At 40.0% G+C, this 26487-nt stretch overlaps 1 protein-coding gene across 1 annotated transcript in view; it reads right to left on the reverse strand.

Annotated features, from left to right (window-relative positions):
- Window positions 1–26487, reverse strand: part of Hs6st2 (heparan sulfate 6-O-sulfotransferase 2) — a 125404-nt gene that overhangs the window by 73824 nt on the left and 25093 nt on the right. Inside the window, exon 2 of the mRNA XM_055618064.1 lies at window positions 3040–3072. Within this exon, the coding sequence (XP_055474039.1) occupies window positions 3040–3072 (33 nt within the window). The remainder of the gene's footprint in view (window positions 1–3039; window positions 3073–26487) is intronic.

Here is a 26487-nt window from a genome sequence, read left to right on the forward strand (position 1 = left end):
GTGTACCAGAGAAACCCACAAAGAAAACCTAATAAATATTGTGAACACACCAACACACCAAGAATAAATGGTGACCATTCTTAAGCAAAAGAAGATATGTTCAAGTGCCAGAATCTGCAGATGTCCAGAAGACTGAAGCCAGAAGCAGCCATCAGATTCTGACTAATTGGTCACAGGTAACTTTGAGGGAAAGCAGTCTTCCCAATGTGGTCTCTATGGATTGTGGGGGACCAGCCACCCAGCGATGTCCATAAGACACGCCGGTGAAGATCTTAAAACACCAGAAGATTACACATCAATGAAGAAGAAGATTGGTGCTGAGTATCCCTCCCTGACAATGAAGCTAATAACCACTGTTGCACCCTCCTCTCTGTGTGCCAGAATCAATGCATAGTATTTCTATGCATGAATTCACTTTCATCCCCATTATAGCTCTAAAAAGCCACTGCGTTTTGCATAACCAGAGCCAGCAAAGGTTAAATAAATTACCAAGGCCATAGAGTCAAATCTTGGTAGTTCTAGAAAGGTGCCTGGGCTGTATTTGAGACTGAAAGTCCCTGCTGTCAGCCACTGAAGTTAACACCTCCACACTAATGTTAGTTAGATAGCTATGCTTGAGAAGGGAGCTGATACAGATGAAGTGTCTCTGCGTTCGGGTTCTTTGCATTCAGTATCTCCTTTCACACTCATGTCATCAACTTTTGGGCTATATTTAGGTAAACCTTATGAGGACATATTTAAATGATTCTATTTTTGGTTTTTATTTAAAAAAAACTTAACTTTCTTAGACTGCAAAACTACTGGTTATCATTCATATGCACTTGCTCCAATTATTCCCAATGGTTTGAATTTGTTTTAAAGTGTGGGGTCATTGATTAGGTGGTTGCTTTTAAGATCCAAATTAGTAATAACCAAAGCATCAGATAACTGAGCGGAGTTTGGCAGCATGCTTTCAAAAGACTTCTTTCTAGCCTCGAATTTCAACAATCTTTGCATGCAGACTTGGTGACAATAATGTTAAAGATGAGGAATTGGGTGTAGTAGAATTGTGCATGGTGAAGCAGCAGAACTGGTTGGCATGTCAGCATCTTTTTATTCCTTAAAATAATATAAAAATGATTCTATGGTTGGCCAAGACATTGCTTGCTAACTCAAACAGTAGCTTTGAAACTGTATAACAAAGATACACTGAAAATGGAACCAATTAATTTGCCTATGACCCAGCAAAGATCTTATAAGATTCAACTGGTTATCAGGAAAAAAAAATGACACAGAGTGTGGGGGAATGAGTGACAAAAACTCTAGTAATTAATATTTTGCTGTCTATAGAAAAGCAAATGTAGTTCTGGTCTAAAGCGATTAGTATCACTTATAATTGTGCATGTGCATAGCAATAATACTAGGCATATGGGTGGCTTTCACTGATTGTTCCCTTCTTCCTCTGAATTACAAAAATCCATTCAGACAGCTAAATAATAGCAAACATTAGGCAAATTGTTAGCTGTGAGGCAGATATAATCATAATCCTGTACATTTATGAATCTGAATATACAATGAGGATTACCAAATGAATTTTTGCTTTATTATTTTACCAGTGGTTGAAAAATAATCTAGTCCTACAAACGTTTTTCATAAATCATTTATTCAGTCCACCAGAATTGAAAAAATGGCCCCATCAATATTTACCAAAGCTGTTTCTTTCCCATCTTACCACCTGCACTCTTTTCTTCCTAATACTGCATAAGGTTGCTCTGGCAACTTCTGTTCCAGTGTAGCAGCAGTAAAAGTATGTCAGAATGGTGCTACCATGTAACTTTTAAAACAGAAAGGAAATAAAAACTACTGACACTTTTGTTAAAGCAATTATAAGGAAGATACTACCTACATTATTGACCATTCTCATAATAATCGTCCACCTAACTTTATTCACACATAAGTAAATAATAGTGGAAATGGGACATGCCCAAAGTCACTGCTCTAGAAAGTAACAGCGTGTAATATTCTAACAGTGAAGACATGTATCCAATCTATGATCTTTAAAATGCCCTCCCATAGTAATGTGGAATGAAGCCTTGGTGTCTGTTTATACCTTTTATCTCAACTCATTACCAAAGGACTATAACATTAAACAGAGACTGTTCTCATTTGTCAGATAGTCCACAAGAGCCTAAGATGAATATGGCATTCCAGATCCTGAAAACTAAATTGGGCATCTTACAGAGGGCCCATCTAATCTATTTTTACAGGAGCTTGCCCTAGTGGAGGAATGCCAAACTCATCACCTTCCCACTCTCTTATTTATTTAGTGAGGGCAAGATATAGGTAGGTAGGAAGAAAAAACAGAAGCACTGGTAAATATTTCTGAGCCAAATAAACCTACAATAAGTCAAACACAAAACTGGTGAACATCACAGCTTTAGAAGAAAATACACTAAGAAAATAGAGCATGCCATTAAAAATGGCTTTCCATTCTCATGAGGCTCTTTAGCACTGGTGACAATACAATATAGCCATGGCAACAGCGGTTGCTTTCCTGAAGCATTTTCAATGCTCCTTCTTCCCCACAGAAAGGAGCTTTCTTGTGTTTGGTTAGATTTGTTTTCCAGCAGCTTTCAAGTGACAAAGGCCTACTGCTTATGGGTTACTCTACCTTGCAATTCCCCATATCTGCATTTCCTGTTAAGGAAATGTTGTTCCAATTGTTTTGTAAAGCACCATCCACCCTAGGAACAGGCAAGCATGCCTGAAGTCCTCTAAAGACTTTGTTGATGCTGGAGATCCTCTTACCCCACACTCTACTGTGTCATCCAGTTTCATCTAACTCTCTGGAGTGGGACAAGCTAAACCTTCATCTCACTTCCAAATGAGATCTGCCATTAGACCCGAGATTACATGCTGCTTGCAACTAAAACAAGACAAGTATCTATGAGAAAAAAATTAACTATTTTGTTTTACAATTAAGCTGGCAGGCTATTGCAGAGTCTATTTATTTTGGGGCTTTTTCAGGCTCAGTTAAACTAAAAATACATTGTTACTTACCTTGTTGCATCTAGAATCTGAAAAATCCTCCACCTGTTAAAGGAACAGTAAAACCAGTAGCAAGAGCTTGCCAAGAGAAGAGTTAAAATTATTTTTTAAAGAAGTCCATTTTGCTTGGATATCATATTTTTACAGTTTCCCAAACTGTAAGGAAATAGTTCATGGGTAGCTTCCCCATTTTGTTCCCTATTAGCCCATCTATAGTAAATGGGGAAATTCCAAATCACAAGGCTAAAAGGAGCAGTGCAACATTGAGAATCAATCCTTTGGATTGCTGTGGGCAGGGGATGGTGTATCTACCACGCATACTAACTTTATTCTCTTTCTCGGGGGGGGGGGGGGCAGGGGCAAACCAAAGACAAAAGCCAAGAAACCCAAACCCAGACCAAGTCTAACCCTGTAGCATGGATGAAATGGAAATGCCTCATTGAAAGGACTGGGGAGAGATTTTTTTCACATCATTGGGAAAGTATGTACACAAAAGAACAAAAGAACGTTTAAGCTTTGCTTCTGCTTTTCAATGGGATGAGAATGCAAAGCATGCAAGTACACACACACACACACACACACACATACACACACACAGGCAAAGAGAGAGAGCAAGAGAGAGAACTCATTATTGTAGTGACTGCCACCCAAACACAAAACATCCATCAAAGTAAGTAAACAAAATCTCTCCATTTATAAAACTTGTTTAGATCATTCCCATAACACAGGTCTTAGGAGTAACAAACATTAACTCTACAATGTGATCTTCTTTTAGTTTTTTTTTTTTGCATTCATTTTTGTATTTAGGTGTGTTTGTGTGTGTGTGTGTGTGTGTGTGTGTGTGTGTGTGTGAGTGATTAGGTTTGATCACAAGGTCCTTGACCATTGCGCCATCTTAATTAACTTCTCATATGAGCAGCATCTCTGAAGTTGTGCCCAGGTTAATTTGAGACTCAGTAAGCTTTCTCATTTTAATTATGCCATAACAATTTTGTACACTTTTTTTGTGCACACAAAAATAGGTTCTCAGGGCCTGCAAATTGTTATGGGAGAAATGTCTCTGGCATCACAAATCTGTGCAGGCTTCTGGGACAGGTTAAGAATGTCTTTTAACAGCATAGCCAGTAGCACTGTCTTGTTTGCATCACCACTTGGGAAAGAGTACATGACTTTTCAAAATCTTGAGTCCTTGTTGTGGTTATACCTCACTGCCCTGCTTCTCAGCTGTTAAGACTGCTGGGGAAACAAGTGCTATAAGAAACTAACATGCTATGCTTGGTGCATTCTGACAGTAAATCTTTTCAAATGAGATAACCCCGTGAATTAACTTGATATTTAAACGCCAGTGTATTTTGTCTCACTCCAGCCACAAGAAAATAAATTTAGAGCATGCTAATCGGTCTCATGACATAAAACCTGCATACACCAAAAAAAAATGCCTAGAAGCCCTTGTAACATACTTGGCCTGGTGAACAAAAGAAAGTACAACTTTGGATGAAAATAGAAGCAAACAAAAAGCCCTAACAAATACAGCGAGAAAAGAACACTTTTAAAATGAGAATATGAAACTATGTGCTGATTTTTTTTTTGGGGAGTTCAGGAAATTCCAGAGTGAAATATACAGTAGGTTCTAAAGCCTTAATTGTTACTATACTTTCCTAATGGAAATTCTCAAATGGTGTATTTCCATTGATTTATTGATTTGTATCAGGGCTGGGATAAATTTAACTTCAATCAGGGAGCTATTATCTCTTGAGAGCATCACATTTTTATTTCTATGTAAACTTCCCTTCTACTTGTTAGCATTTCCCAGTGATTGCACTGAGAAAATTTTTAAAAGCTCATTGTCTTACCTGATGTCCAGACAGCAGAGATGCAGTATTCAATGATGATCCACGACGACGTTACAGGTACATCAATCAAAAGGGTGGGCAGTCATTATAGGTGACCAAAGACCATGGAGGAAAGGTAAAAAGTAAGAGAGAAAGATGTATACTGATCAGAAGAAAAGGAATTAATTTTAAAGCTTATTTTACACAAATGTACACACACTCTCCCTTTGGAAAGGTTCTCAAATAAAATTTCTTAAAAAGATCCTTTAATCATGAAGAGTCCTCCAAACTATATTTATTATCCAGTATGTGCCAGGAATTGCTATAGGATACAACAGTAGATAAAACAAACAAACAAACAAATTCCTTTTTTTCTGCCAAGTCTGCAATCTTGTGGAATATTGTGTGGGCCATCTGCTTGAAATAAGAATTCTCTAGAAATATACCATATGTGAAAGTATTTTTCCTGGTTTTATTTATTGTGTTCTTTATGTATGGAGAACATACCCAATGGCATCAAAGTCAACATTTGTAGTAGAAGAAACTGCTGATTAGAAGGAATACTGTAAATTTATGGTCTCTTCCTCTTAAAAGCCCTCCCCCAAAGGGTGTCAGTCAAGGTTCTTTCCAGCTGCCCCATATGCCCCAAGTGCTTGCATTTTGAAAGGCTATGAAAAACAGGCCTGTCAGTAATAGGTCAGTTCCACATCTAAACAGAGCTTTTCTCATTGGCTGTTAGTGTTTTCTCTAACAGGGGACCAGGTGACCTGCTGAGATTAAAGGCATTAGCCCTCAGCAAGTCCCATCTTGGAAAAATAACAGGCCTAGAAGACAAAGGAGTCTTGATTATCCAGCCTGTGACCTGGATGCTGTGCCAAGATCAAGAAGATGGGATCAGTCTTAAAAATACAAGGCACATATCTAAACATAGTAAAGGCGATATACAGAAAGCCTATAGCCAACATCAAACTGAACGAAGAGAAACTTAAAGCAATCCCACTGAAATCAGGGACAAGACAAGGCTGCCCACTCTCTCCATATCTCTTCAACATAGTGCTAAAAGTCCTTGCTAGAGCAATAAGACAGTCGAAGGAGATCAAGAGGATACAGATTGGAAAGGAAGAAGCCAAATTATCACTATTTGCAGATGATAAGATAGTATACATGAGTGACCCCAAAAACTCTACCAGGGAACTCCTACAGCTGATAAACACCTTCAGCAAAGTGGCCGGATACAAAATTAACTCAAAAAAATCAGTAGCACTGCTGAATACAAAAGACAAAAGGGCTGAGAAAGAAATTAGAGAAACAACACCCTTCACAATAGCCACAAATGACATAAAGTACTTTGGTGTAACCCTAACCAAGGAAGTCAAAGACTAGTATGAAATTTCAAGTCTGTGAAGAAAGAATTAGAAGAAGATATGAGAAGGTGGAAAGATCTCCCATGCTCATGGCTTGGCAGGATTAACATAGTAAAAATGGCCATCTTACCAAAAGCAATCTACAGATTTAATGCAATTCCCATCAAATTGCCAACACAATTCTTTACACACCTTGAAAGAAAAATTCTCAACTTCATATGTAATAACGAGAAACCCAGTATCACTAAAACAATCCGCTAAACAAAAGATCTTCTGGAGGTATCTCCATCCCTGATCTCAAGCTGTACAATAGAGCAACAGTTATAAAAAACTGCATGGTACTAGCATAGAAACAGAATGGTAGATCAATGGAACCGAACAGAAGACCCAGAAATAAACCCACACATTTATGAACACCTGAATTTGACAAAGATGCCAAAACCATACAATGGAAAAAAGATAGCATCTTCAACAAATGGTGCTGGTCCAACTGGATGTCTACATGTAGAAAAATGAAAATAGATTCATACTTATCACCCTGCACAAAACTGAAGTCTAAGTGGATCAAAGAACTCAACATAAAACCAGATACATTAAATCGGCTAGAAAAAAAAAAAGTGGAGAATACCCTAGAACTCATTGGTACAGGAGAAAACTTCCTAAACAGAACGCCAACTGCACAGGCTTTAAGAGCAACAATCAATAAATGGGACCTCATGAAATTGAAAAGCTTCTGTAAAGCAAAGGACACCATCATCAAAACAAAGCAACTGCCTACAGATTGGGAAAGAATCATCACCAACCCTTTATCTGACAGAGGACTCATATCCAGTGTATATAAAGAACTAAAGAAGCTGAAAAGCAGCAAACCAAGTAATCCACTTAAAAAATGGGGAACAGAGCTAAAGAGAGAATTCTCTGTAGAGGAATATCGAATGGCAGAGAAGCACTTAATGAAATGCTCAACCTCATTAGCCATTAGGGAAATGAAAATCAAAACAACCCTGAGATTTCACCTGAAACCCATAAGAATGGCCAAGATGAAAAACTCAAGTGACAACACATGCTGGAGAGGTTGTGGAGAAAGGGGAACCCTTCTCCACTGCTGGTGGGAATGTAAACTTGTACAACCACTCTGGAAATCAATCTGGCGCTTTTTCAGACAACTAGGAATAGCACTTCCTCAAGATCCAGCCATACCACTCCTCGGCATATATCCAAAAATGGCTCAAGTACACAACAAGGACATTTGCTCAACCATGTTTGTGGCAGCTTAATTTGTAATAGCCAGAGGCTGAAAACAGCCCCCAGATGCCCCTCAACTGAAGAATGGATGCAGACATTGTGGTACATCTATACAATGGAGCAATGAAAAATAAAGAAATCATGAAATTTGCAGGTAAATGGTAGGACCTGGAGAGGATCATCCTGAGTGAGTTATCCCAGAAACAAAAAGACACACACGGTATATACTCACTCATATATACATACAACATAAGATAAACCCACTAAAATCAGTACATCTAAACAAACTAAGCAAAAGAGAGGACCCTAACTAAAATGTTCAATCCCCATCCTGAAAGGCAAAGAGGATGGACATCAGAAAAAGAAGAAAACAGGAAACAACCTAGGAACCTGCCACAGAGGGCCTCTGAAAGCATCTGCCCTGCAGACTATCAAAGCAGATGCTGAGCCTGATGGCTAACTATCGGGCAGAGTGAATGGAATTTTATGTAAGAAGTGGGAAATAGCAAGAGCTGGAGAGGACAGGAACTCCACAAGGAGAGCAACAGAACCAGAAAACTTGAACACAGGGAACTTCCCAGAGACTCATACTCCTACCAAGGACTATTCATGGAGATAACCTAGAACCCCTGCACAGATGTAGCCCATGGAAGTTCAGTGTCCAAGTGGGTTACATAGTAATGGGAAGAGGGACTGCCTCTGACATAATCTGATTGGCCTGCTCGTTGATCACCTCCCCCTGAGGGGGGAGCAGCCTTACCAGGCCACAGAAGATGACAATGCAGCCACTTCTTATGAGAACTGATAGACTAAGATCAGAAAGAAGGAGAGGAGGACCTCCCCTATCAGTGGACTTGGGGAGGGGCATGCATGCAGAAAGGGGAGTAAGGGTGGGATTGGGAGGGGAGGAGAGAGGGGCTTATGGGGGGGATACAAAATGAATAAAGTGTAATTAATAATATTCAAAAATAAAAAAAATATTATGAGACAATGAAAAAAAAAAAGATAGCAGCTACCCAAAAATGTCAAGTTAGTGAGGAGAGCAAAAGATGCAAACGAAAGCAGTACACATATCACTGGAATAACAGGAATGTGGGAGTACCTGAGATTTTGAAATTCTAAAGAGGAATTCACCTTTTCTTTGCAAATATCTCATACATGTGTATAATGCATTTTTATTAGATTTCAACAATGCTCTCTTTTTATCACCTTACCTTTCCTGTTGTGTCTTTTCCCCCCAGTTATGAGCACTTTTATTCTCATGCCATCTGCTGTGACCCACTGAGTTTAATTAAGCTCAAGTCCATGAACTTGGATGATGGAGGCTATTTCACTGGAGTCAGGGCAACTTTAGAAGAACCTATATTACTGAGGAAAATTACTTCAGAGGGGGATTCATCTTAACCAGGAATCTCAAACTATGGCACCTACCTTCGGTATTTACACTATTAGGGTTGGTGTTTGAAGTAAAAATAAAGTAATTCACTTTGATATTAAGACCCAAATCAAGACCTTAAGAAAAGCAAAATAAAACAAGAATGTAGGAGCTCTTGCCCAGGAATCAGGATCCCTGGTTTCTGGTTCCAATTTTTCCAATGACTCATTTGGTCTTGGGCAATGATCTCCTCTCTACTCTCTTTCAGAGATGAAGTAGTTCACAAAGCTGGCTTCTAAAGTTCCTCATTTCCAAGCCTACCAACTCCATCTTCCATTTTGGAGCTGAGTTAGTTTAAATTATGCCAATCTCGACTTGTTTTCTCAATACAACCTGCTACTGGTAGTTCAGAGAGCCCAGCACTCATGCATTCAGCCAATGCCAAGTCCACATGAAATCATGCATAGGACGGGTATCCAACGGTCAGCCTGAGAAGACTGAAATTCAAATCATCTTTCCTAGGTTGTATTCTTTGAATATCTGATTTAATTCCACAAGGCCTAGCCTTTGTCACAACTGTGAAGTCCTCTGAGTCTGTCTTGATCATTTCTTTCACAGTACCTTCCTTTTATCCAAGACATTCAAGCTGGTTTTTCAAAATTAGCCTTATGTCTCTTCTATTATCTGTCAGCCAACATGGATTTCAATCTGATTTTTTTTGTACTCAGGCAACAGTCATAGGAATGCAGAGCCTTTTAGAACCATAGTAATTATTGTTCATTGATTTTACCTTCAAACTTTTGACTTTCAGGGATTTTTTTTAACATAACCCTTAATAACACAAGATGTTATACAGATCTAGTATAATGATTCATTTAATTTGTAGCTACTGGTTGCTTATTCCGTAGATTCAATGGAGGTAAGGAGAAACAAATACTATATAATACAAGGGAACAGAAAGAAGCTTGGACCAAAACTTCCCAACTGGGTACGGTGGTTGGCTAGGTACCCTTCCCAAGTTTCTCTATTCACTCAAATATTCTAAGACTCTGTGACAAACATGGCTTAGTCAGGGACTTTCCCATGAACTGTATAGCCCAAGTTTTATAAACAAGGACCTAGACAGAAACACTCCTGAATTTCTCTAAGAGACCACAGTGCCAAAGGTCAGGTAGACAAGTTGGTCCTGAGTAACCTACTCTTCCTATCAGATACCAGAACAGCCCACTAGCTTCTTAGGCATCTGTGCATGGCCGTGCCTGAGGAGTTCTATGGTACTTGGCATACAAGCTAGGAGCTGCCTAACCAGGCTATATTAAGGCAATTTAAGGGACTCTATTGATGACTTACTGTGTTAAATCTCTGAGGTTACATTTGTTGTGAGCTATAAACTTAAACAAGTGACTAAGATGGACACATCAGATATTTGTGGGTAGCAAATACTTTCATTACTATCTCTAGTGATAACATAGAGACAACACATATCCTACTCTAACTATAAAATAATGTTTAAGTCAGAACACAAGTGGCTACTATAAATAAGTGATACAGAAAGATATTTCCACATTAGGCATTAATCTTTGACATTTTAGGTCTGCGTGCCCTATCCACTTGTTCTTCTTTACCTTGACTACTCTAGCTTCAGCCTCTATGGACTTGTTCCTGGAATGAGGGTGTGTAAAGATACACTCTGAGGACTGGATGGCATTTTTTAGGGACTATTGAAATCACTCAACCTTTCGCTGATACTGAAGTCGTGCTGGGGACAGGGACTCACTATAGAACACAGCACATGCAGAGCCCAGCCTGGGACCTATGTTAGTAGTATGTCACATATACTGTGTCTACTACAGGCTGCTTAGAGCAGTGGTTCTCAAACCTGTGTGTTATGACCCCCAGCAGGGGTCACATATCAGATATACTTCATTTCAGCTATTTACATTATGACCCATAATGGAAACAAAATTACAGTTATGAAGTAGCACCAAATATAATTTTACGGTTTGGGGTCACCACAACATGAGGAACTGTAACTAAAGGTTGCAGCATCAGGGAGGTTGAGAGCCAGTGACTTAGCGGCAGCAAACAAGCATCTTCTCTCAGACAAAGTCACATCCACACCACACTTCAGAATGACCCAAGAGCAAGGAGTGCAAAGGACTGGAGAAACAACTACAGAAGACGCCAAGGATGTTTCATTTGTTGCTTCTACTAGTCATTACTGTATAAACACAATCTTATGCTTCTCACTAACTTCCTACTCACTTCTGCCTAGTGGTGAGATGACTACGTCATTCATCAGCCACAAACGATTCCTTTCTTGTTATCGTTTGAGAAACAATGCCAAATACCTGGGCCCTTGATTGCTGAAGCACCAATCATGTTTTGGAAACAAAAGTGGATCTGATGAGAAAGCTTGCTGCACAGCCCTTTTCAAATATGAATTTTCTTCTCTGCTGGAAAAATCAGTCAGTTCTCAGTTGGAGATGCATGCTCTCAGATGTTTGCTGTCTGCATTCTTGGCAGACCACCTTCCTTTCTCCTCCCCCCCCCACTCCCACCCTCACACACCAGAATTTCGTAAAATTTTTCTATTTTGGCATCATAAGAGTGCCCTCTAGTGATGATCCAATTGAGAACCTGGGGACCAAGGAATTCTCAGGTTTTGGTGGGAAATGGGTTGTTCTTAACTTTCCTTTGGCAGTCTGAAGGCATTTCTGCAGGACCTACTTATCAATTAAAGCTTTTCCAAAGCAGGGGAATGGGTGTTCTGTAATGGAATAAGCAAAGCAAACAAAATGTAGGACCACAAGTCTGAGATCTGATGTCCTGCCTCCTGAGAAATGTCAGCATTCATGATACAGGATGCTTGTGGGAGATATCAAGTAAGTGTGAAGATACACACATCACCTGAAATCTAGTAAGTAGTTCCATACATGTCTTAGAGTTCTCTGTATGCAAACATCTGTAGTTGTATGATGGAACCTTGTAGTATGTTTCCTCAATCTTGTCACATGTATACTTTTTCAGCAGAAAAAGAAAGAACCAAGAGTTCCTAAGAAATTTCTCTGAGTGTAACAGACTTGCCATCTGTTGTAAGAAATATATTATCTGTAATATAATATAAAATTATGGTAAGTAAGCACGTAGGGTTTTTCCCTCCCATTTTGTTTCCAGGCTTAAGAGTTTAGGGGCTGGAAAGTCCACAATGCATGATATTTTAGCACTGGTTCAAACCAGCAGACAGGTTTCCACTGTATCTTTTACAGTCCACCATGCAGAGCACTACAGCTTTATTGCATCCTTCATATTTGATGTCGACATAGACAAAACATTTGGCAAATTGCCAGCATGAAGTATAATTGCTTCATTCATGCTAGCATGTTTAAGCACAGGGATTGTAAAAGGTCCCTAACAAGGAATCATTGGGCCATTGCTACAGTAAGGATTGAGATCATTCCCAAGAAATGTTTAGTGAAGTCACTAACATGATCAGACTCATGGGATGGTGCCTTCTAGACATACAGCACTTCTTTTCAGCAGAGGGCTGAATGGTCTCTGATGAAGTCAAATCATATTGAGGACAATGGATTTGATGGGAAACATCATTCAAGCTGGCCCCAAATGAAGAGTTAATGATAAGCTGACGTTGAGTGAGCAAGGTAGCAGGATTCCTGCAACTGTGTTTCTGAACCACAGCTCCTCTTTTTTGGGTTACTTCAAACTGTCAGTCTTGCTTTTCTCAACGGAATTGGAACCCCTCTGTGATCACCAGTACTTCCTAACCAAAGATATAAGCCAAATGATTCATAAAATACCTGTCCAATTTAGCACACCCAACAGTCTTTATGGAAATAAAAGAAAGGAGAAGGGGAGAAGAAGAGAGCAAGAGAAAGCTGCATCATTTTGTTCAGATGTTTCTAAAGATGCAATGCATGGAGCAAGGTACATAAACATTTGATTAATGGTATTCATTATTAAAAAAATACTGTGACAAGGACTTTATAATAGCACTGTTCTTCTTATCTTCATTTACTCATTTAGTATTTTCTGCGTAAGCTGGGAACTGAGAGATCATGTCTTTCTCCACCTTTAAGAAGGAGAGATATTAGGATGGCTACTCCCTCTTGTTTTCTGGAACCATTTGCTTGAAAGACATTTTTCCAGCCCTTTACTCTGAGGTAGTGTTTATCTTTGTTGCATAGGTGTGTTTCTTGGATGCAACAGAATGTTGGATCCTGTTTCTGCAACCATTCTGTTAGTCTGTGTCTTTTTATTGGGGAGTTGAGTCCGTTGATGTTGATAGAAACTAGTGACCAACAATTGTTGCTTACTTTAGATGTGGGGTTGGTGGTGTCACTGAGTTAATATCGAGTATATACAAAGAACTAAAGAAGCTGAAAAGCAGCAAACCAAGTAATCCAATTAAAAAATGGGGAACAGAGCTAAACAGAGAATTCTCGACAGAGGAATATCGAATGGCAGAGAAACACTTAAAGAAATGCTCATCCTCATTAGCCATCAGGGAAATGCAAATCAAAACGACCCTGAGATATCACCTTACACCCATCAGAATGGCCAAGATGAAAAACTCAAGGGACAACACATGCTGGAGAGGTTGTGGAGAAAGGGGAACCCTCCTCCACTGCTGGTGGGAATGTAAACTTGTACAACCACTCTGGAAATCAATCTGGCCCTTTCTCAGACAACTAGGAATAGCGCTTCCTCAAGATCCAACTATACCAGTCCTAGGTATATATCCAAAAGATGCTCAAGTACACAAAAGGGATATATGCTCAACCATGTTTATAACTGCTTTATTTGTAATAGCCAGAACCTGGAAACAACCCAGATGTCCATCAACGGAGGAATGGGTACAGAAATTGTGATATTTTTACACAATGGAATACTACTCAGCAATCAAAAAGGAGGAAATCATGAAATTTGCAGGCAAATGGTGGGATCTAGAAAAGATCATCCTGAGTGAAATATCCCAGAAGGAGAAAGACAAACACGGTATATACTCACTTATATAGACCTATAAGATATGATAAACATAATGAAATCTATACACCTAAAAAAGATAATCAAGAGAGCAGACATGGGGTAAGATTATCAATCCTCGTTTAGAAAGGCAGATGGGATGTGCATCGAATGTATGACAGGAGTCTACTGAGCACATTTGAAAGACTCTAACTAGCAGTGTTTTTAAAGCGAAGACTCATGACCAAACCTTTGGCAGAGTACAGGGAATCATAAGAAAGAAGGGGAGTTAGTCTGATGAGGAAAGGATAGGAGCTCCACAAGGACCAAATATATCTGGGCACAGGGTCTTCTCTGAGACTGACATTCAACCAAGGACCATGTATGGATATAACCTAGAACCTCTGCTCAGATGTAGAATTGGTAGCTCAGTAACCAATTGGTTTCCCATAGTGAGGGGAACAAGGACTATTTCTAACAGGAACTCAATGACTGGCTCTTTGGCCTCCCCACCCCCCCAAGGGAGGAGCAGTCCTGTTAGGCCACAGAGGAGAGCTTTGAAGCCAGTCCTGAAGATACCTGATAAAACAGGATCAGATGAATGGGGAGGAGGTCCCCCCTATCAGTGGACTTGGCAAGGGGCACGGTGGAGACGAGGGAGGGAGGGAGGGACTGGGAGGGAATAAGGGATCGGGACACGGCTGGGATACAGAGTTAATAAAATGTAACTGATAAGAAAAATAAAAAAAAGAAAAAAAAGAAGGAGAGAGAACAACTAGAAGTCAAGTGAGGTTATGAAATATCAAAATGCGGCCTCAGAGATGTACTCCTTACGTGTGAAAAACCAAACCCAAACCAAAACAAAACAAAAAACCCACTAAATCTCTGGGGGTTGTTCTAAAAAATAATTACAAAAATAAAAATCCTTTACAGATTCCATAACCTCCTCAGACTGCACCACTAACCACAGACCAACTCTTTTAATACATGAGCCTGTGGGTAGACATTTCTCATTCAAACCCACAGTACCTGTCAAACGTGAACTACTTTTGTTTTCTTTCTGCTTCCGTGCCACCACCCCCCAAGACCATAAACCCAAATAAACTCTTTACTTTTGTAAGTTGCTTTTGGCCATGGTATTTTATCACACTAAACCAGCAAACAAACAAATGACTAAACAAATGAACGAATAATAGAGCAGGTCTAGTGTTCATAATGAGATTTCCCCTGCACTATCTATGAAAGCATTTCTTCTGAATGACCAATTAACAATTTCATAGACTCTGAAAAACTACGACCAAAAATACTCAGTGTGTGGTCCTTCAAAATACCAAGTACAGGGCACATTTGCAGAGTTGACCAGAGAAATATATGTTTGCCAGAGTTACTGGGACCTATCCCTGAATAAGCAAATAGCAACATTCATACTATCAACTACGATGTAATGAGTACTTACTCTATGCCAGAAACTATATGCTTTACAGGAATTATTGAATCCAGAAAAATAGTCTAAACTTATTGTACAGATAAGAAAACCATAGTTGGGGATGTGGAAATGGCTCAGAGGGAAAACATGCTTGCTTGGCTGGCCTGACAAGCTGAGTTTGAACCCTACTTGAGGAAAACAAAAAACAACACTCTCAAGCTTTCCTCTGACCTCGGCGTGTGCATGCCCACATGCATGAATATGTACACAAACACAAACAAACAAAAAACGAAAGCAATTAGAAATAAACAAAATTTCAAAAAGGAAACAAAACTATGGCTCAGCGGGACTCGCACAGTAAGGGTACTCTGCACTTGAATCCAGAATCATACATGCCTGTCCCCAAGCTCATTAGCCACTTAGTTGTTGTAACAGAAATTGATTTTTTTTTTTTTTACCCTCACTGCAATGTTGTAAGGTAGATATCATTCTCATTTCCCAGGAAAAATAGATGAGCCTCAGAACACGACTCACTCAAGGTCATATTGCTAATAAGTGAAGCCACTAGGACAGAAACGTTCAGCCTTACTGCCACGAATACTAAGCCCTGCCTGTTAGACTCTGTGCTTGTTGCCTCAGTGTGGCCCTGCTATTGAAAGGGTCACTGTGGATAATCATACTAGGCATAACACACTTTCACTGAGATCTGCGGACAGCACACTCCAGAGTGCTTCCATGTATGCTCCTCTCCAAGCTTCTCAAGGGACTATTTTTCATTTTGAATTCCAGGATAGAGTGCAAACCACTTGAACACAAGGGTACTAGATGAGAACGTGGTGTAAATCTTCCCCCGAGCTTTGCTGCGCCTTACACATAAATCAAGTGGCTGTGGGTGGGCCAGGTTCCTTTAGGGAAAGAGAATTGGCAGGCAGATCAGGTCTCTCTGGAACAGTGGAGAGAAGAGCTGCCTTTTTCTATTGTTCCTTTATTTTTATCAATGCAGAAATATAACTATAGTGAAGAGATAGAGTGTAGAAATGTAAGGCAGGGATATAAAAGTACAGAGGGAGGGGGCTAGAAGAAGACTGTGTGCCTCATTCTAAAAGGGTCTGTGTAATTATTGTGGTAAGAAGATGAGTTTGATGCCTTGAAAAATAATAGGTATTTGTACCAAATGGCAGAGCCCATCCTCGAGTATGGTGAACCAGGCCATGCATGAAACAAGATGGTATTCTAAAGAGACCATCAAATTGAAACTCTTCATTTGTATCCTCTAAGTGAGAAAGGGGTCAATAATGGGCCCCAAATCTAGCCCTTACACTTTTAGTTTAGGAGTTTAAAAACACTATTATTTTCTCTTAAAAAGACAAGAAAAATCTCTAGTAATACCTGCAAGAGGGAAGGATGGGAGCAAAAAGGCCAGGGAGAAGCCAATAGCAGAGGTTGCAGAATAAAGACTAGGCTTTCTCTTCCAGTAATAACTATTAAATGCTCTTTCCAATCTTCTTCTCAGGCCAGGAAACTGAGCCTTGACAAGATGAAGCCCCTTGCCCATTGTCACTCAGTGAACAGAGAGAGAAGGGAGTTTCCAGGTTGATCTCATCCCAAAGGCTAAAGGACTTTTCACACAAGCAGTGTAGAACGACCTCATTTTTCTTCACCTACGTTCCTAGTACAAAAGAGGCGCCTCCATGTTGAAGTTTTGTATGTTTGATTTTGCAATCACTGTAATGAACCTGAACTCTCATCTGCAAGCCTAAATCCAATGAAGCCTTCTATAGTGCCTTGCTTTCAGCCTTTTAAGAACCCTTTAGCTGTCCTTGCTCTCTGGTCGCATGGAAAACATGTCATCAGAACAGCCTGTCAAGTAAAGTGCTTTGTAATCACCCCATGGATTCCGGGTTGCCACCTCAGGCTTCAATGGCCACCTTCCCTGGGACATAAGAGATGTAGATCACAGAATCCAAGCTGCCAGCTAGCGGAGATGATGCTGTGGGAGCTTCTTCATACTGAAAGTCAAGGATATAGAGTATCTCTGCATCCAGAGAGAGATACTTCCTGAATGTCTCCACACATATCGACCCAAGGAGTCTGTGGTCCTGAACTAGTATATCAGAGTCCAATAAATACTAAAAATCTAAGCACTAAGAACAGAAGAAAAATGATACTGTTTATTTGAATTTGGACTTGCCAAGTTGCTAATTAGAGAAATGGCCCATCATTTGGCTTGTTCTTTCTTCCTTACCAAAATGGGGAGTGCTCTCTAGGTATCAAAGTAAAAGCAGAAATCAGCAGGCAGCTGGTTTTGTGAAAATCAAATAGTTGTTGCCCACTTACATGTATTGCAACCAATCTCTAGCTGCCCAACTTTTGACAGTGTCCCTTCACACTCTGGCTTTAAGCTACTCTGCACCTAGCCCCTCCTCAGGTGGGTAATGATCTGGAAACAGACAAGAGTTGCTCCTGTAAAGGAAGCCCCATTTAAAGGACCCCTTTTCTAGAGAAGCCCTTCAATACATGTGCTTTACACTTTATATGGTCATCCCTCAAAACCACAGGCATATCTTCCTTTGAGTCAAATGGTCATCCCTCCAAATTCCAGGCATATCTCCCTTTGATTCAAAATGTATCCTTTACTACTCTGAGAAATGTGTTTACCATTTTAATTTTATATTCAACCCACGTGTTTGAATTGTACAATTTAGTGGTTTTCAGTGTGCTCACAGAAATGTACAACCATCATTGAAAACATTTGATCATTTCCAAAATAAATTCTTGACATTTTAGATCTAGCTGTCCTATCCACTTGTTCTCCCAGACCATGACTGCCATATATGTAGTTCTAGTCTATGGATTTGCCCTTTTGGGACATTTGAAATGAAAACATTCACATGGTAGTAGTTGTCATTTGTGACTAGCCTTTTCCAATTAGCACATTATTTTCAAGGTTCATCTGTGTTTTGTATATCTGTCCCTTCCTTTTCATAACCAAAATGTTCCATTACACCCATATCCAATTTTTTTAAGAAGTGAAATGCATTGAAATAATTTTATCTCCACTCCCTAAGTCCACATACATATCCTGTGGTACAATTATTACAAGCACTATGATTATAGAGATGACTGAGAAATACAATGGACACGTTTATTCATTCATCCATTCTTGCATTCATCAAAAACTCTATTTAATGCCTTTTAGGTGCTAGAAAAGTATAAGCACATGGAATGCAAGTCTTAGTTAGACATGACTGATGTCTTCTATGACTTCACAGTGAAGCTAGGAATATGGAAAACCATGCATTATATGTGCTAGTTCCACCAGACATAATTACCGAAAACACCTCTAAACTATGCTGTGTCCATTTGCCATTCACAGCTCAGAACTGGGTTCCTAATTCCATCAGCATTAATGAGGGAAAGCAGCCAAAGGAGAGCCAAAGTCAGGAGTTCAAGTGGGCTTTATGCATGTTTTGCATTTTTCTTATTTATTTATTTATTTATTTATTTATTTATCTATCTATTTATTTATTGTTGTTTTTGTAACTGAATTATTTTTTTTACAATCCATTCATTTTGTAGCATATCCCAACTGAAGCCAACTCCCTCAACTCCTCCGTCCCACCCTCCCTTCATTCCCCCCCCCATCGTCTTTCATCTAGTCCACTGAAAGGGGGAATTCTCTTCTGCCATCTGCCTGGGAAGGCCACATAGCCAGCAGCAAGTGGTCAAAGAGCAGGGAATCAAGTCCATGACAGAGATATACCCTGCTCCCCTTTCTCAGGACCCACATGGAGACTGAGCTGCTAATTGGCTACATCTGAGCAGGGGCTCTAGGTCATCTCCATGCATGGTTGATGCATCACTCTCTGCAGGATCTCCTGGGCTCTGGTTTTTTAGCTTTCTTGGTCTCCTTGTGGGGCTACTGTACAGCTTTATTTGTAATAGCCAGAATCTGGGAAAAATCCAAATGTCCCTTAATGGAGGAATGGATATAGAAATTATGGCACATTTACATAATGGAATACTACTCAGATATTAAAAACAAGGAAATCATGAAATTTGAAGGCAAATGGTGGGAACTAGAAAAGATCATCCTGAGTGAGGTAACCCAGAACCAGAAAGATATGCATGGTATACACTCACCTATTAATGGATATTAGCTGTATAACATAGAATAGCCATACTAAAAGTCTACAGACCTAAAGAAGCTAAACAACAAGGAGGACTCTAGGATGCTAAAATCTCATTCAGAATGGCAAACAGGATAGACACCAGAAGCGGAGGAAGAGAGGAAATGGGATGGGAGTCTACTATACAGGGTCCTCTGAAAGGATTCACCCAACAGGAGATTGAACCAGATGCTGAGACTCACAGTCAAACTCTGGGCAGAGCGCAGGGAGTCTTATGGAAGAAGAGGGAGAAGATAGAAGGACACGTTTTGCGTATTTAAAGTGAGGTGAATCCGTGCAATATAAGATAAATGATTTAAAGTGTAGAATTCAGTGGAATTTATAATTTATTGTGAAATCATCACCTCTATCTACCTTCAAAACGTTTTGTTCACCTCAAGAGAAACCACGTACCCATTAAACAGTTATTCCATGTCTCCCTCCCCTCAGTGCATGACAACCACAAATATATTTTCTGTCTTTATGGATTTGCCTGCTGAGATGATTCATATAAGTGAAATAGAATGGAGCCTTTAAAAACCTGCCATATCTCACTACTATACATAATGTTTTTGAGATCGGTTTGCATTATAGCAGATATCAAAATTCTGATCCTGTTTATAGTTGAACAATATCCTGTGGAATGGATACACCACATTTTGCTTATCAATTCACCTGCTTCTGGGTATTTGGGTTGTTTCTGTTTTGCATAGTCTCAATTCATGCCACAATTCATATATAGGTTGCTTTGTAGACATGTTTTAATTTCTCTTAGATTTATACCTAAGAGCAGAACATTGAATCATATGGTAATAGCATGTTTTATCTCTTGAGAAACTGTCGAACTTTGCTGCATCAGGTTGTAGAGGATTTCAGTTTCTCCCTGAGTTTCAGCTTTATTTTTAACTTCCAGAGAAGAAGTCCATTAAATTGGAGACACCCAATTAGCCCAAATGATTGGTTGTAATGCCAGGCATTTGGATCTGGTCCTCAGGCCAGCAGGAGAAACAAAGCAAACAAGGACGAAATGGAAGGCCTCCTCTCCTCCAAAACTCAGGGAGCATCTTCTGTGCATGCTCACAGACCAAAGGTCAGAGCTAGCAGGTCCAATTGATGGGACTTGAACAACATTTTTTTCAACAATTGTGGAAACAATTTTGAACAACATCTATCTCAGCAGAGCACCTAGAGGGAGACATTCTCAAATGTAAGAACCAAGGCCAGATAATCCCAGGTGATTTTATGCAAGACACGTCATGAAATCAATACTGACTCTGATGAGAAGGGAAAGAAAGGTGTTGCCTTCTCCATTCCCAGAGAACTTCGAAATTTCAACGGGCTCAGCACACTATTATAGCCCATGGTATTTGACACGGGTTCCCATTGCTTGGACTAAAGGTCTGCTGTGGATCTAGGAAATAAATAATAATGATGAATAGCTAGCTCTCAAGATGATGGCATGTGAGTATATCACTGAAAGTTGCCCTTATGGCCTGTCTCTCTCCTCCAGTGATCAGACAGCTGGATAGCTACGGAATCCAGAGTGAAGGCTATATCTCTCTGTGGGCAGCTCAGCCTCATTCTACGATGCCATTAAATCATTGAAGCCATTCCATACTATTTTCAGGCACTGAAACTGTCACTGTGAGGATGACATACCTCTCACTATCCAGGAAGGGCTGAGGCACAATCCTCAAGTCCCCCCGCCCCCCAACATGTTAAGAGGAAAGTTAGGGAAGCCTAGAGGTAGAGGCTTGATGATCCTGATTAGTTTCAAAATCCTTAATTTTCAATTACCTGAGATTTGATGTGTGGTTCTGAACTTATATTAGTAGAGTAATTTATTTTGCTGTGTATGTGTTTTCCACTCAGAGGTTAATCTTGGGTGTCATTCCTCAGGGAATCATTCCTTTTTAGGCTAGGCTGCTGGACCAGAGAACCCCTAGAATATGTCTGTCTTGCCCCTTGTTTCAGTGTTGGGACATATGTCTGTGGAAGACTGCATTTTATTCATATATTCCAACTCAAACCTATAACACATCAGATCAAATAATGTTTATATGAAAATCTGTGAACATTCTATGAAGCCAAACATCGGGCATTTGTGAAATGTAAAATAGTAACTTTTGCTAATTAGATTTGCTTTTCAAATCAGTTTTTCATACAACTAGTCTCTGTGTTATTTGTGAAAACATTTAATAGACACACTAGTCTTATTTTAAATGCATTTTAAAACAGGTCTTTTGAACTTTCTGTTTTAATTTCTAGCATAGTCAAAATTAAATAGTTATATCCCATATAAGAAAAAAAAACAATTTAGAGTACTTAATAATTTGAGGGAAGAATAAAGGAGTACTGAGGCTGAAAAACATGAGAACTACTGATAACAAACTATTTTTCTTTAATTTTCAACATAGCACAGGCTGGACTCAAATTTGTTATCCTCTTGCTTAAAGCTCCTGAGTGCTACTGATTATATGTATGCAGAATCATGCCCAAAACTAGAACATAATTTGAATGGGAGTTGTGTCCTGAAGCATTGAAATTTTGAGTGGTATGTTAGAGGAACTGAAGGCAGTCTTGAGTCTTCCTGTTTGGAATTATGAGGGGGAGGCAAGTTTGAAAATGAGTAATGGATAATGGGCAGAGATTCTCTTCTGGCTACTTCTTGCTGACACTGCGGGAGCTGTAGGGAGGTCAAAAATGCTGATATGTTGGCCAAGTCCAGGAAGAACAGGTTGCTTTGATGCTGTTCAGGGTCTTTGAGATCATCAGTAGCTGGGAGGGAAACTGCAGGTCCAGCCTGACAAAGTTTGTAAAGTTAGACTGGAACACCTGTGGTAGCTGCTTTGGCATTGTTGTGGCTGTAGGAAACACCTGGGTCTGGCAGGATACCAGAATATATATATATGTATATGCAAAAGACAAACTTAAGTAGTTTATGGAGAAAATTTCTTTAGGTGTACATTTAAAACTTTTGGGAGAGCGAACAGAGGTGGAAAGTTTGGATCAAAGAAGAGACTTGAACATGGGAACCTCCATTTTCACTCAAGTGAGCCTCCATTTACCAATCACTGGCAGTAATTAAAACAGTTTAATTTTGGATCTGTCATCTAAGGAAATTGAGGCCAAGTTTGGTTACAGAGGTGTGTAAGCTTACAGACCCTTAAAGTGGGCACTAGGTGTTGATATCTGAAAATTTCCAGAAGACATCCCAGAGGAGAATCTGGAGGAATGGACAAATGGACTATTCCCATTGGATGGGTAGGAGTCAGTGACCTGTCAATGTGTCCCAAGAACAAGGTTTGACTCAGTAGATTAGTATAGTACAATCTGTTCCAACAGCTCATCAGCGTTGGCCAGAGACCAAGGGCACAGTTGCCCGGAGCAGACACGGGGTTTACCTACCTAGGATTTTATAGACAAGTGAGAGGGGGAGGGAGCAAAACAGTGCTGGTAGAGGGAAAATCTTACCCAGAGGAGAAGGTCCTCGATGAAGGGTTTGGATTTACAGTCCAATCCCTTCATTGAAGAGACCATGGAACTTAAGGAAGGGTTATGGGTGGGTAAGTCAAGAACAGCTGGAGGCATATCTGGATCTTTAATGGACTTTGTAACTGGCTGCTACAAAAGTAACAGTGCATAGCACTGTGCTGAGAATATCTGTGCCCCGTGAAGTCAGAATCAAGCCACCGCCACACTCTTCATGCTTCTACTCTATAAGCATGTTGGGTCTGCATGCTCGACATTTGCTAAACTGGCCTAAGTCTGCAGGCAATAGTCTGTCCTTGCTCCTTCGCCAGATTTATGTTACTTACCTTTTTCAATCAGGCCAGCCCTATTCTCCCCAAGACGAATAATTCAACCCAGTACTGCCATTTTTAGATGTCTTGGAAGCAGCAGGCTACCCACCAGAGAAAGTATTTTTTGAAAAGTGAGGAATCAATTAATTTAATCGGGCCCCTGTATGGCTCAAGAAAAGTTCACATGGCTGACAACTGGAAAGTTGTCTTGTCAGCTTGCCATATGGTGACTTCATAGTGTGTCTTGTGCCCACCAATTTCTCACCCAACACAAACATCTCCCTCACACACAACTCCAGAAAGACTCTGCTGAGAAGAAACACATTGAAAGCACCTTTGGCTAATTCCAGTATCACTAGAGTAGTAGCAGCAGGACAGAACAGGTTTGAAATAGTCCCCAGGAACTGCTCACTTGTGTCTCAGAATAGTAGAGGTGGAATGGCCAAAAAAAAAAAAAAAATCACCAGTCAAAATGCTAAGCTAGAACTACACATCAGTACCATCTGGTTGGGAAATAAAAGAAATCATACCTACAGAGCTCTGCCCCCCCCCCCCCCCCCCCCGTGTGTGTGTGTGTGTGTGTGTGTGTGTGTGTGTGTGTGTTATACATACATACAGTCTTGGGAAACCAGTGAGTACCAAACATTCTTACTTTGTAGTTAGAGAAATTAAGAGAGGGTGAAAATATTTGCCTTAGGGCATACTGATTGTTCAAGAAACAGCTGAAATGTGAACCCAAGTCATCAGAATGCTAGTCCCATTCTCTTTCCACAATAGCCCACTGTGGCATGGCTAGGAGGAAAACTCATGTATGCATATATGTGTGTGTTGTGCAAGTATATATGGAGGGTGGGATAAAGTGTATTTAGAAGCAACCAATCAATTTTTTATTTGATTCATGTTTTACATTTTAATTCCTCATCTTTTCTTCTAACATGGCCATGAAATTCCAGCCTCTCAATTTACAGAGGAGGAACCCAGGGACAAGATGGAGAAGGGAATTGTTCTGGGTCAGATTTAAGATCCTGATCTTCCTGCTTTTCCTGCCTGTGTTCCTCCCACTACATTTTCACACCTTAGTCACATCCTGAGAGAAATATATGGTTACCAATAGCATTTCATTAGTATTCCTCCTACTGAGGAGGTGAGCATTGTTAGAAGGCAGCACACTACCAGGTTCTATCACATCAGCCTGCACTGGAAACTGTGCTGTCTGATTATTTCTAATATAAGTTCAAATTTCAGGGTTTCCCTGGAAATATCTGGGAAGCCAGCACTATTAACGCAGACAAATGACTTGAAAACTAAAAGAGTAGTGTTGTCATGAAATAAATTATTTGCATAGGTGGGACTTCTCCCTTAATTAGACTATTTTAAAGTTACAATTTGTTTTCTGGCCTTTGTGTATAATTAAATATAGATGTTCTTGGAGCTTAATGTCAGTTTAAATTTCATCCCTTAGAAAGCAATTTGTTTGCATGTTCAATGAACAAAACATTTCTTATGGGTTTCAAAGACTGAGACTTATGCCTCATGAATCAAGGTTGTCTTTAGCAATGCTAAAAAGGTCAGGCAATGCAGGCTTCTAATTCTACTGTAGCCATCCTTTAAACGTGAAAAATTAAGCTTCTAGTAAGCATAAGTACAAAGATTACCTATTTTCTTTAGGAAGCATGTATAAGAAAATACAATTAATCTTACATTGGTGCCCAGTGCTCACACAGAGCGAGCTAAATGATGCCCATTATGTCCTTTCGGATCAACTTGGAGGAAAATTTGATTTTCTTTCAAAAGCTCAGTTTCCTTATATTACATATAAATATACTTATAAAGTTCTTTCTGTTATGACAGGATACTTCAGAAAAAGGGCTAGCCCCGTAGGTGACATTAAAGGATGTTGATTTGTCTTAGCAAGTGGTTCATAAGGCTTGAGATCTCTTAGGTCAGGCAATCAACAAACACTTATCCTACCAGTTCTTAGAAAACCTTCTCCCTCTGCCTTTTCTTGCTGTCCTCTACTATGAGAAAGTTGTCAAGTGTCCTAGCCCCCTTTCCCTCAGTGTCGAGGTCAGTCCCATTCTATTAGGGAGCTGTGTAGTTCAAGGAATTTGTTCTTCTTGCACAGTTTTTGGTTCCTTGGGATACCCAGCATGCTTTTCTTCCTCTGTCTGACAAGTGAGCCTGTTGGCCGCTCTTTCTGACATGTCATAAATTTGAATAATCAGGAACTGCTTTCCTTTGCCTGTTTTTTTCTTTTTTCTTATTCTTTTCTTTCTTTCCTTCTTTTTTTTTTTGTTGTTGTTGTTGTCTTGCTTTGTTTTGATTCTTGTGTTTTGAGACAGGGTTTATCTGTGTAGCCTTGACTGTTCTAGAACTCACTCTGACGAGGCTGGCCTCAAACTCAGAGACCCGCCTGCCTCTGCCCCCTGAGTACTGGGATCAAAGGTGTGCACCACCACTTCCAGGCTACCTTTGCCTCTTAAAATCAGCAAAGAAGAGTTTTAGAAGCTACCTCACAGACATTTGCCAATGAATTATCTGTCATATCTTTGTTTAAATCTGAGCTTTTCACGTTTACAGAACTCTTTTGATTTTAACTTTTTCACAGTTTATTCATTATATATCCCGATTGAAGCCTCCTCCCTCAACTCCTCCCAGTCCCACTGTCACTCCCTCTTCCCTCTATTCCTTTCCACTAGTCCACTGAAAAGGAGAGTTCTCCTCTTTGCCACCTACCCATAGTTTATCAAGTCTGCCTGATCCTCTTCCTCTGTGGGCTGATAAGGCTGCATCACCAGGGGCAAGTGATCAAAGAGCAGGCAACCAAGTTCATGACAGAGGTAGCCCCTGATGCCCTTACTTGGGGATACACATGGAGACTGAGCTGCCAATTGGATACATCTGAGCAGAGGGTCTAGGTCTTCTCCATGCATGGTCCTTGGTTGGTACAACGGTCTCTGCAGGACACCCTGGACTCAGATGTTTTAGCTTTGTTGGTCTCCTTGGTGGGCTCCACATGGAAATCATGAAATTTGCAGGCAAATGGAGGGCACTAGAAAAGGTCATCCTGGATGAGGTAACCCAGAAACAGAAAGATATGCCTGCTATACACTCACTTATAAGCAAATACTAGCCATATAATATAGGATAGCCATACTAAATTCTACAGACCTAAAGAAGCTAATAAGGAGGACCCTAGAGAGGATGTTTAAAACTCATTCAGAATGACAAACATGAAAGACACCAGAATCAGTGGTAGAAAG

Source organism: Psammomys obesus, unplaced genomic scaffold, assembly GCF_907164565.1.
Source record: "Psammomys obesus unplaced genomic scaffold, mPsaObe1.curated_primary_1811, whole genome shotgun sequence".
In the NCBI taxonomy this organism is placed as follows: Eukaryota; Metazoa; Chordata; class Mammalia; order Rodentia; family Muridae; genus Psammomys; species Psammomys obesus.